The 13,859-nt window shown below is 35.3% G+C and overlaps 1 protein-coding gene across 1 annotated transcript; it reads right to left on the reverse strand.

Moving 5' to 3' along the window:
* Positions 1-9,511: 9,511 nt before the first annotated feature.
* On the reverse strand, positions 9,512-12,170 carry Smp_074410 (hypothetical protein). The gene is made up of 4 exons (XM_018797883.1): positions 11,957-12,170; positions 11,807-11,924; positions 11,542-11,768; positions 9,512-10,002 (listed from the first exon to the last, which is right to left on the reverse strand). Exons 1-4 carry the CDS (start codon positions 12,143-12,145, stop codon positions 9,664-9,666), a joined length of 873 nt encoding a protein of 290 aa, XP_018652881.1. The 5' UTR covers positions 12,146-12,170; the 3' UTR covers positions 9,512-9,663.
* Between the last annotated feature and the right edge of the window lie 1,689 nt (positions 12,171-13,859).

Raw genomic sequence — 13,859 nt, forward strand, 5'->3', positions numbered from 1 at the left:
CATTTTTTTAAAAAAATTAAAAAAAAATCAGGCCAGAAACTAAATTTACAATTAGCGATTAATGTTCCACAAAAATAGTATCATTATTATTATGGTTACTATTATTACTACCATTACTATTACCATTACCTCCACTACTACTACTACTACTACTACTATTAATACTACTACTACTACCGTTATCATTATTATGATTGCTATCACTATTATCACTATCATTATTACTACCATTACTATCGTTATTATTGCTACTATTACTATTATTATAATTACTATTACTATTATTATTACTATTATTATTATTATTAGATGTGGTTGCCAAATGAAAAAGATATCTTTAAGTGACCTTGATTTTATACAGGATAAACTAATGATTGAAATGAGATCAATGTTCAAAGAACTTGACCTTCAATATTTAGTGTGTTATTATTACCATTATTATTACTATTACTATTATTAAATTCACTTAGTATTGTTTGTTTGAATCTTCCCATCGATGTGTTAGGACTGCAACTGGTCAGTCTGTAATTGGCATATGTGCATACTATGCGTATTGCCTCGATATAGTCTTAATTCACAACGAGTCAGTGGCCGAGTGGATAACGTGATGGAGTTTGAAGCGAAAGGTACTGGGTTCGAGTCCTGGAGTGAACATCAGCTCAGACGCTGGTACATCTAGCTGAAGAGTCCCAAATAGGACGAAACGCGCGTCAAACTGAATTCCACTGCTAGCCACTATCCTTTTTTGCTTACTATTACTATTATTATTATCATTACTATTATTATTGTTATATTTTGTGGCCGAGTGGATGCCTTGTTAACGGATGACGTGATAAAACCGCAAATCAGAGAACAGTGAATTATTGATTGGAACAGTGATACAAGAAAAACTGTACGAGCAGTCTAGAATACGTATCGGTCCTGCTATCTGCCTAGCCCAGTCAGTTAAGTCCAGAACATCAATAAGAGCCCCTGTAATATGAATCATTATTCTCAAACATACTGGGTTTATATACCAAACAGACTGACCACATCGTACCAATAAAATGGAAAATAACATTTGTACAAGAGTTAGTCAAATTTGGCTGTGAATAGGGGGAACAGTAATTAGTAGACTGGGGATAACTCAGGAATGGTGAATCGTACAGTAATAGTCTATGGATCAAAATAAAGCTCACAATGTAAGGAACATGAATATGAGTAGTTTAATTATTTAGCAAATATACGATAAAAATTATATGCATAATATTGGTCCATAAATGGACCCCAAAGTTACCATTCACTATTGTGATCAAGATATAACAATTACCATTATTACTATTACCATCATTATGGTTACTATTATTATTATTACTACTATTATGATTACTATCATTAGTACCATGACTATTGTAGTGAATAAGAACACGAATGGGGACATTCAAATGTATTTAAGCACCGATTGAAGACTATCTCGCTAAATTCTGATAACCATACAGTAGTAGACAGTTAATTTCCAAACTATCAATCAATTGTCTCAATCTTCACTGTTCCTTCTGTAAATATCAATCCATCTTCTTTAATTTCATTGTTCATGCATTTTCATACTGATTACGCTTCATTCCTGTTCTTTCCTTATCAATCTTCTACCAAAATACATTCTATGCCTGACTTACACCATATACTACTTATATGGATATAAGTAGATCACACTACACTATCATTAACTACTACTATCGCTGTCATTATTATTATTATTATTATTACTATTATTATGGTTATTATTATTATGATTACTATTACTATTATTACCATTATTACCATTACTATTATCGTCACTATTACTATTATCATTATTACTATTATTACTATTACTACTATTATTACTACTATTGCCATTACTATTATCACCATTATCACTATTATTATGACTACTATTTGTTATACCTCGAACTTAGATTTCTTACTCTGTCAAGTAATACTTGAGAACTCGAACGCTAGAACCGTCCCAAGTCACAAATCAAAAGACAGAAGACAAGTAGAAGTAATGTTATTCCAAAGAAAGTCGGTTATGGTACAAAATTGTCAGGTATTTTTAGTTTTGTAGTAGAAACGAAATCATCATTATAGCTGTCCAATCCGCACGCAGGCAATTATCAGCATTGTCCAATAGGGAAGCTACACGTAATGATTCTAGAATATTCTTCCAAAAGCTGATTGGATGGAATATGTTTGGCTCCTTCAGAGCTTCTTAGAGCTTCCTCAAATTCACCTGTGAACCATCCTCACACTATTATTATCACTACTATTATTAGTATTACTATTATTATTAACATTACTATTATTATTATTAAATGTGGTTGTCAAATATAAAAAGTCACCTTCGATTGACCTTGATTTTATTCAGGATAAACTAATGATTGAAATGAGATCAATGTTCAAAGAAGTTGACCTTCAATATTTAATATATTCAGTCTATTTATTAATCATTTTTATAATGGGATACTTATAAAAGGGATAATTATATAATTGATTGTAGTATCATTAAGGTTAAACATTAGGACTGTTAGTGATTAGATGGTGATTAAATAATTGATAATAGGGGATTTATGTAGGAAATGGTCAGGTTTGAAGTAAGGGGGGAGAGTTATTTTATTTAGGGGGGGGAACAGTGTAGTGACCTGCTTTTCACGACAAGAACGCGATTGGTATAATGGAAACATAGTTGAAAGCGTGAGTCAATTGAAGCTAGACCACCATGGAAAACCTGGAAACACTGGATGGCCGTTTCGTCCTATTATGGGACTCTTCAGCAGTGAGCATCCATGATCCCGCCTCGCGAGCGAGATTCGAACCCAGGATCTACCAGTCTCAAGCCAGATCCCTGAACCGATAGACCACTGAGCCGGCATCCAATGGTGTTAAATCTCCACAAAACCTCTTCTGATAATGAAAACAATTATTATTATTATTATTATAACCCATTGTACCAGTGATTGTTTTACTGTACTCGTTTTTGTTTAACTATATCGAAAATCACTTTTCGTCCCGTTATCCATCTGGTTCGTGAGAACTCTCTTACGCTCTGCTCTTTTTGCCTGTAATTTTTGGTGCGTCTCGGTATTCATTCGATACCACGAGATTGTCAATAAATATACTTTATCTGAACCAGTTACAGCCTTCTGGTTTACGAGCTATCAAAGGAACCAAGTTGTTTTTGGACGCGTAATCTTACTGTAGTGGTGATCATAGTCAAACGAGACTCGACGCCATCTACAACAGAATGATATTAGCTAAAAAGAATGTTTGAAAACTTATGTGAACCGCAAAACAAGAAGCCTTAACAAATTACGGAAGCTATTTTTGGGGACGTTATTTCATTCAATTCAAAGCTTGTAAAAACTGTAACATTAATTTTGTCCCTAGTCTATTCTACAGATCATAAGCTTTCGTTCGATGTATGATTCACTGCCACAGCATTTTCTGTTCCAAAGCTATTGTAATTTAGATGTAACCTTTTGTACTCTATTTTCTACTCTTATCCCCCAGTTTTGGATATAATTGTATTTTCTTAATTATTGTACGTTGTGGTCAGCCTATTCATCTATTTATTCGTGTAACTTTCCACCCTAATCTGAATTGGGAATTCGAGTGCTGGATCGGGATTGGAATAAAGTGTTTAGTGTTCCAGTTGTCCGTGTCTTCTCTCTTTCTCGCGTGCTTGCCAGCCAATCAGGGATAGAATAGTTTTCGTCTCTCTACTCCCACTTCGAACTCACGCATACTAGCCTCAAGGTTAAGCCAGTCAGCCTATCGAGTCAAGGTCTTAATCTACATTATACTCGGCACTAAAGTGGGTAGACAGATCCAAGGACGTAACAAAAACTAGAAACCATTCGATTAGTTGTTTGAATATAATTTGAATATCTTTGGATGTATGGATGAAAACCAAAAAGATCTAACCCAGAACTTTTATGTGATAAAAACTGGGTTCGTTTATGAACGAGGTGATATTGAGTGCTGTTGTACGTTTGAAGAAGGTTGCTACTTACTGATAGTTCAGATCGTTGAGGAACAGATCTTTTCAAGATACTTGAAAGGAAACTGTATTAAAGATGATCTTTATTATCTAGCAGAGTGATTAGAGAACCCGATGGATATATACAGAATCACTCTATTGTTATATCCCGAAGAGATTTATGAATGGTAACTTGTGAGGACTATTTATGGACCAATATGATATGTATATTTCCTATTGTATAATTATTAAGTAACTTAAGTATTCATATTAATGTTCCCTTTATTATGGGCTTTATTTTAACCCATAGACTATTACTGTATGATTTAACCTTTCCTGAGTTATACCCAGTCTATTAATTACTGTTCCCCCTATTCATAGCCACATTTGGCTGAATCTTCTACAAATGTTGTTTCTTATTTTATGGTACGATGTGGTCTGTTTGATTGGTATATAAACCCAGTATGTTTGAGAATAATGACTCATATTGCTGAGGCTGTTATTGGTGTTCTGGACTTAACTGGTTAGGCTAGGCAGATAGCAGGACCGACAAGTACTCAAGACTGCTCGGACGGTTTTTCGTGTATCATTGCTCTGATTGATAATTTCCTCCTCTCTGTTTGGCGGGGATCATCACGTCATATATTAAAGAGGGCACTTAGACACAATCGATATAACATCCATGAAGTTAATAACTGTTAATCTGAGCTATACTTATAAATACTGACTAACTAGGTTAAGGTCTACGAGATAAACATGATCATTGATTGGAAATGTTTGATGACATAGCTTAGAGCCTTTTTTAACTCTATGTTTTGAGTTTTAATATCCCATTCATACACAAATTTTCATTCTGTTTCCTCAAATCATATTCTCAATGATTAATTTTACTACCACATTATTTTGATTTCTTTACTATTCATCAAACTCCTCCTATAGCCTCTCCGGGGGCTTCTGATTAAAGCTATATGCTGTTTTTTTTTACAATTTCCACAAGAGATCATTCTATACTTTTGGGGATAGGATTAGTTGATAGATATAAATTGTATGTATGATCAATGGAAAGTGAAATGCCTTGCGATAGAAGGTTAAGAAGATCGAAGAGAAAAGAATGTGAACAGAGAATGATTGGTGTAGAAACGAAGGAACAATAAACTTTGAGACAATTGAAGGATGGTGGAGAAGATTTGTAGCTCACGTGGATGATTTTGATGAAGTTTTGTTCTATGATCTGGGTGGTTTGGTCGTGGAGCTTTCATCGTCCTTCTGAACGACATCATCAGCACAAATTCCGAGTAGAGGTGAAGTGTGCTGATGATGTCCAGAAGGAAGATGAAAGCTCTACAACCAAACCATCCAGTTCAGAGAACAAAACTCTATCATAATTGATGGATATTTTGTAAATGAAGTGTTTACTGTATGGTTCTCAGATTTTACAATGATATCCTGTAATGTTGTATTCAAATACATCCCCATCGCCTTTCTTGTTCACTACAAATCTAACCTAATTCAGTTGTTAGAAAGTAGTGATTGTAAGTTTTTCTTACGTTCTTGAGAGAAAATCCATGGCACTTCGACAAAAAAATGATGAGAATACTGCGGTAGATTTAGAATATCTTGGTATCATTTATTATAATGAGATAAGCATTACAACTGATTTTAGGTTATATCATACAATATATCTGGTCAGTGACCACGACGATGAACAAGATCCCAGTCAAGAAGTATTTATCCACCAAAATAGCTCAAGCGAATAGTCATTGACTTCATGAACTGATATCACGTCTTGAATTCCCCATTTCTGCTTGTTTCCCCCAAGCTACGTCTGCAGAAGATAGTGTTAGATGTCCTAGCGATTGCTAGGTAAATCCTAATCAACACAGTCGATGGACATCTTAAGTTTCATCAAGGAACTCGTCTTTTGTACCAAGTATCCTATTCTTAATCTTAGTAATATCCATTTAATGATTTCACTACACTCAAGAAAAGATTTCCGGGAACATCTGATGGAATACTGATAAGGTGGATCAATTAAATATCGGGTAAATGTTAAGCACACGCGATTGGCCAAGATATGGCATTTGTTTCTAAGGCATGAGATACATAAGAAAGGCCTCCTCACTCATTTAACCCACTGGGCTCGTATATAGGACTTTTGCCTACCAGTATTAAAATCGAACAATGCACAACAAAGCAGTCAGGTATATTCTGTTTATGTCGTCTAGTTTCCTAAGTTATGTTTTACATTTGTAGTAAAAACAGGAGAGAAAACTACTAATTTATAGTAAGAAAGTTCTGTTAGAAAAAGGGAACTTAAATCATTGAATTTACTCTAGATAGTAGCTAGTACTATAACAAAGAACCTAAGAGTTTCATATTTTGTGAGATATATCAACTTGATGAACACCAGTGTAAACGCCCATGATGTCAAACTCAAACTGAGTACGTATTATATATACTTAAAATCATGAGTCAATTGAAGCTAGACCACCGTAGAAAACCTGGAAGCACTGGACGGCCGTTTCGTCCTATTATGGGACTCCTCAGCAGTTCGCATCAACGATCCCGCCTCACGAGATTGAAACCCAGGACCTACCAGTCTCGCGCCAGAGCACTTGACCGATAGACCTGGAATTTATTCAACAGACTTATAAGTTATGATAGTCAGTATTTTTCTTCAATAGGTTTGTGAGTTTAATATACATCTGTGAAATGATAGCTTTAGAAAGGGTACATAAAAACTTGTCAACTGTCCTATTCTTTCTAACGTCCATAAATTACAGTCTGTAAGATGATGGTTGGAGATAGTCGACAGGGTATCCTAAACTCAGGTTTCATGCTATTTAGCACTCGTCAGCAAAGTATACCTGTGATGTAAAGAGAACAGATCTCGAATTGATTAAACTCTGTGTCTTTCAGCTTCATAATTAGAAATGTTATTTCCTGAGCTAGTCGGGCCTCAATTGACCTACGGTAGGACTGAGATATATTCATTACAATGGACATTGATTACTACTTAGTGATCAATTAATTGTGAATTACAAGTTCTTTTAACCTATTCGTTCAAAAACAAGCCGTCCAATTCCTTCTTTATATCACAACCATTTATAATTTGTCATGATGGTATATGTTTTTAGCTAATAGGAACCAAACCTAATAAAATGAACTTTCATATTATTTTATTCAAATCGCTGTTATTCCTGTTGAATGAACATCGTTCGACGTAAAAACGAATAGTTTATCTTAATTTAATTTACAAATTGCCTAAAGTAGCTTTAAAAATTCGTTGAGGTATGAATTACTGTGTAAAAATCTTCCTAATGAAAAGTACAATTACAGAAAAAATCAAATGTGGTATGCAATACTTTTCACTTAAACATTTAAACTACTGACAAATATTTAGTAGTTGGATTTTAATACAGTAATAAACCCTAACCGTGAGAACGATAACTCCGCCTGCAGCTCTTTTATAGTTACTGCCGGTCCCAAGCCCGGGTAAAGGAGGGGGGTTGAACATGGGGTTAGCGACCCCATCCTGTAGAAAAACTAACTCGCTAAAAGAACGCTAACCAGAAAAAATAATTCAGACCATTTAAACTCTGCCCTGGGAGTTGAAGGAATAAGCAGATATGAAAAAGATGAATAACAACTGGAATAGATTGCCCAGGACAGAGTTGGGTGGAGAATGCTGGTGGGCGGCCTATGCTCCTTCACGAAGGGTAATAGGCGTTAGTAAGTGAGAACGATAACTGCATTCATGAATAAAAACAATTCGTAATAATCGATTAGTGTTTATCATTCCATCCAGAACACACTAAATCAATTGAATTCAATTGCTTGAATACATCCTTCAGTTCATTTAGGTAGATATTTGAATATTTATCCACCCCAGGTCACATGGTTTATATCTAGTTTTTTTCAGTCAACACACTGAAATTAAAGTCAATTGAAGTCACATCTCTAATATGTTAGCCTCTAACTGCTTCAGTCGATGAAAGTGGACCTCACCAAACAATATACCACTACTGGAATGTAAATTTTTAAAGTAATTTAACCAAAGGTTGCTTAAAGAATGTTTCTAACACCATATTTCCTGAGAGGATGATACATTCAGACGGGAATGAATTCCATTTAGTTGTTAAGAAGGAGCAGACCTGGCCAGTCAGTAAAATAGATGGTTACTTCTGATTCGTATGTTTGAGAAGCGTTTCTCTCCCTACATGTAAAATATTGCTTCAAGATTGGTCTTCAACATCTAAACTAATGATAAGTGAAGTTGAGCTCGTCGACTAATCAACTCAGTAGCTGTGAAACATGGCCTGTAAAAGTATAAGACATGCGCATGCCTCAGGATTTTAGTCATGTGCTTTCGACGCATTACTAGTATAGCTATCGAGTGAGTAGTCTTGAGGTTGGCCATATCACTGGGATTCTTCGAGTAAGGTGGTCGAGATGTATTGTATGTAAAAGTTTGTGATGGTGATGTCGCTCAGAAGAACGATGAAAGCTCCACTACCAAACCATCCAGCTCAGAGGACAAAACTCCATCAAAAATGTATTGTATGTCCCCAACCACCAACTTCTTTAACACGTGATGTTAACTGATATAGGGGTAGGGTGTAAGAAAGATGCCAAACCAAAAAGTGCCACCAACTCACAAAGGTATTAACTGTTTAATCTGTGCCATGTTGGTAGATACAGACGACCTAGTTGGAGTTCGAAAGATTATCATAATCAACAGTTGGTGACATCGCTAAAGATCGATCGCAACGGCCTAGAGATATTCACTTTTTATCTTCCTTTGGATGCTAATTTTCAAAATTATTTTATTTTGTAGGTTCATCCTTTCGTCTCCAATCATATTTTGCATAATTTGTATTTTTTACTAGCACTGATACCAGTACTTTGATACTTACTATAGTAATTTTATTCGTGTTAGATCCAGTGTTGACTATAATTGACTGATTAGGGTCAACAAAATAATGACATTGATCTTTTGCAGGAACTTTCACTATACAAATTGGTCCCTAGCTACCACTAATAGTATTAAAAGAGTAAAGCAACCTACTGTGTCATATGCAGAGGGGTATGACCACACAACTGTTTGGCATCCAACACTGGGTGATACCACTCAATGTTATGATGATAATATACTTAGGTTTAATCCTATTATGATCCAAACAATCTTCGAGGTCGAACCAAAAAGTGCCACCAACTCACAAAGGTATTAACTGTTTATTCTGGGCCGTGTTGGTCAATAAAATAATGACATTGGTCTTCTGCAGAGACTTTTACTATACAAATTAGTCCCTAGCTGCCACTAATAGTATTAAAAGAGTAAAGCAACCTACTGTGTCACATGCAGAGGGGTATGACCACACAACCGTTTGACACCCAACACTGGGTGATACCACTCAATGTCATGATGATAATATACTTAGGTTTAATCCTATTATGACCCGAACAATCTTCGAAGATAATCATTTAAACAAGTACAATAAAAACATACAGTTCAATGATAAAATTCTGAACTAATAAGTGGGAAATAAATTCATAAATGAAGTTATTTACATTTAAGAAAAAATGGTTATTCAGTGGAAAACTATAGAAACAATGGGTAGAGATATTGATGTCCTATATGTTTTCTTCATTTTTTCTATACAACATCATTTTGGACCCCATTTGATATTAGTTAATCCATGAAACTGTCGTTTTAATTGATTAGGTTCAGCCCAAGCTGAATTTAAATAACAATCATCATCATCAGCTTCAAGTTTTTTCCATTCTTCTTGTCTTTTATAATAATATGCCATCATAGCACGTTGTTGTTCTTCATTTATAATAGGTTCACGTGCTGGTGCACCAGTACCACGTTTTGTTAATTTAGCAATAATCTTAGTTTTATCATTATGTCCAATATAATCTGAGAGAAGTTTTCCACGATGCATTTCTTTTCCTGAAAACCATAAACTAGCATTATCTGCTGTGATTACTTCTTGAGATGCCTTGAATAATGATAAGAAATATTCATGGATAGATTTTATAGTTTGATTGACAGTAATAAGAAAAAATGTAATGTACAACTGAATATTTTTATCAGAATAAAAATCGCAAAGCTTTAAGTGTTTACATATACGTCCAGGGTATTACGAGAAAAGTCTGTCGTTTACAAATCGGACGTGGTATGTTGGTCTCTGAACTATCCAAAAATGTTAAATGATACCATCTTCTTAGCAAAACCTCTAGTATTGTCTCCAAAAGGCTCCTCATTCACCAAAGAAAGCTTACAGTTTTCTCGGTGTGCTAATATTGGTGTGACAAAATGAAACGATCCGCGTGTGTTGAATTCTACACTGCTTCTGACTGACCGGACAGGTAAAATGCTTTGTACATTTATGTTGTTAACTATCCAAAAACGATATTGTTATCCTAATAAAATCCTAACCCTTATCTTCATTCCTTTTATGTGTCTAATTTGATCAACTGACGCTTCTATCCTATTTTTTGAACAATAGTCGTCAAGATTCTTAAGGTAATATACTGCTTACTACAAACTATCTCCAAGTTTTGCATACATAATTTCAGTAATACACAAGATGAGATCAACAACAACAAAAACCTTTTATTCACAGACATGTTGAGATATAGAATCCAGATATGTATCACAAACCCAAGTCGACTAACTGAACGAAATTGCCGTAAACTACTGATGAATAACGACTTTGATAAAGACTGACCAAAAATAGTAAATTATCAGCCGTAATTTCATATCTTTTTGCTATAAACAATCAATCCACTTAGTAGTATAATTTAATTCATTTAAAGAGTATAGGCTCACGTACTCAACCTTGAGTTACAATTTTTATGAGGAGTAATGAATTTACCTAGCTGCTTGCCTGGAAGGAAAAACAATTGGAAGTCATATTTTTGGACTTTTTCTTCAAAACTACATAACTCTGGCAGTCATTCAAAGGCCAATACTTCAAAAATATGTGTATGAAGTTATACTGCTAGTAAGTTGAACTTGGGCTAAGTATTTCTCAAGTTAATCATGTTTTCTGCAATACATAGCGCACTCCCGTGTCGTTTTGGATGAAATGCGGGTGGTGTTGCATATTACTTTTTATTAATATGGTTCCCAACTTAATAAAATGAAAGTAAACACCATTAACTTTGAAATAGAGCGTCTATGAGAGGTGTTATAAGCAGTTAAAATAGTCACTTCTATCCGAGAAACCATACAAGGGGAATTAATGATGAGTTTTTGCACTATAGTGTTGTTTGGAAAGCGATCTGACTGGAGTGAAAGTTGAGTTTATTAACTCGAAATCATAAGGCACAAATAATTTGGAAAATAATTAGTTAACACAACTGCTAGCTGAAGGTCAGAACATTTGTCAAACGACCAGCATGTAAGAACTTATTATATCAGACATTATTTAATTAAAGAAGCTGTATGTTCAAAGACAATTAATAATATTGTTCGACCCACTATTAACATTGGTGTTATTAGGTCAAATAGCATCTGAAGACTAGGTACTTACATGCGTTCCACTTAAATCCTCTTCATTGTCAAACTCCAATTTAATAGGATCATATGGAGGTAGACCCATAGGATAAACGATGGTTACTGCACCAGTAAGCATCATCAAAGCTTCTCGGATAACACTCTTCTCGATACTGATATCTTTCTTAACGAGATCTCGAGAAATCAACTGCTTGGATTCATCCATTGTTCTTTTTAGCACTTCCACCATTTTTTCGGTCGGTGCTGTTTATGAACATTATTCTAATGTAGAAACAACTTACCAACACCATTTCTCCTACCTATTTCGTCCTTGCACTCAACATAGCCACCACTAGGAATACACTTCTTTCCCCACTCGTCTTCAAGTTTTAGGTCACAAATTTGTTCGTCCGTAAGACCCTGAAGAATATAAAGCTTATCAACACAATTACTTGCATATTTGGTGGTAGAGTAACACCATGTTTTGCTAACTCTTCCATTTCTCCACATATCCGATGAATTTTAAGGATGCCATTGTATATTTCACAGATTTCGCTTAATAATTCTTCAATAGGAGTGCTTGATGAGCGGTCAATCATAAAAAAAGCCTGGTCACCTTTCTTGACCACAATCCTAACCATTTTGAACGCAGTTACCAAGCTTTGAAGGACGATCGAGTGGATAAATAAAGTTGAATGTGTAAAACACATCTTTCATATCGATCAATATCCAAGATATTTTTGACAAGCTAGTGCAAGAGCCTACCTTTTTAACCTCATAGATTGATACTGGTAAATACCTACCAGTCTGTAGTAGAGATTTTCGGGATAATTGAGGAGTCACACTTAAGTCATTCTTTTGCGCGAGTCATGAGTCAGTGCCATCGTCACTAGTGGTGAATTCCACGGGTTCATATTGATCTACCATGTTGGATTTACATCTTGTTTTCGCTCATATCCTCTTTTGGTCCACCCTGAAATGATGTCGTCTGTTTAGTTAAGTACTGAATCACATTATTAATCCTTTGGGATTCTGAGTAATATGTTACATCACGACCATTTTCCTGTATTATTAAGTACTGTACGGGCTAAAAGTTTGATGCCGCCAGACGAACTAGGTAGGGTTTTTTGTATCAAAAAAATTTCTGGATATTAATCTGCAAAGTCGTTCTGTGTTAGAGAAATCATTCCTAGGTCTTAAATAACCTCTGAAAATGGTCAAAGTGGCAAACAAAAAAGCCAAAATAAACAGTTCTTTAAGTCTTTGATATTGACCACGTTGGTTTTACTAGACACATTCCTATCTGAAGGAACTCGAACAGAAATTCACACAAGACCATGTTTGGTTCTCAGAGTTTCTCATTCCCTAAAACCACTGGTTAGCCTAGATTGTACTCGCCTCGACACAATGATCATTACCCAAATTTGCTTTAGGGTCTCTTGGTTCTTGAGGTTCTTTTACAAGAAAAGGTTTAGGGCGATAGCATGACCTACGTCTGAATATGCATGGACTGGCTTTGGTCAGTTCGGGAGTCGGACTGCCGAATGTTATGGAAACACTATGACAGGGTGTGCCTCAATGTCAACAGAATATCAGTCAAGAGAGATACCTCGCATGTCACGCCATGGTCTTTTTCCCGCTGTGTAGTGTAACACTAAAATCACCTAAAAAGTAAGTATTGGATGTATCGTTTTTCGCCGTTGGTATGCTACATTTACTGGACTAAGAGGAAGAATATTCCTGATGACCAGAACATTTAGAGTATTTTCCTTGGAGATTATAGGCATCAGTGGAGCCATGTATTTTCACTCAACTTTCAAGTCTCTACATATAAGCAGGCCACTAGATTTCACTAATGCCGATTGATTTTGACTCTATTCCCTGTTTTATAGAGTCTCGGGAAGATGGCTCGGAGAGATTCATTCCAACTGCTTGCATGATCTTAGTGACAGCGGAGAACAATATGGTGAACAGATTTCAACTTAGAAGCTCTGTTTCGTTCTTTGTCGAAAGCAAAGTGATTGTTAGATCTGATAACATACTAGTTTGCACAGGGCGTCTGCGTACTTTTGTAATAGATAATATCATACCATCGTATCCGATTTTGGAAGTGTAATCTGATTGTACGGCACAGTTCCTAAAATTTTTCAGATATATCTTACAGTTCGTACCTTTGTAATTATTTTTGAAAAATTCAGTAACACAGCTTCTTCAGGTTTACTTCTTTTTTATATCAATCTGGGTGCGTTGTCAGATAGAAAGTTGAATTGTGTAGTATGTTTTTCGGGAACTCCAGTGTTTCTGGTCGTCTAATTAGCCTTTTGCAAAAGTTGACTTTAACCGCTTTAGGATGAT

Source organism: Schistosoma mansoni, chromosome 6 (genome assembly GCF_000237925.1).
Source record: "Schistosoma mansoni strain Puerto Rico chromosome 6, complete genome".
NCBI classification, from domain to species: Eukaryota; Metazoa; Platyhelminthes; class Trematoda; order Strigeidida; family Schistosomatidae; genus Schistosoma; species Schistosoma mansoni.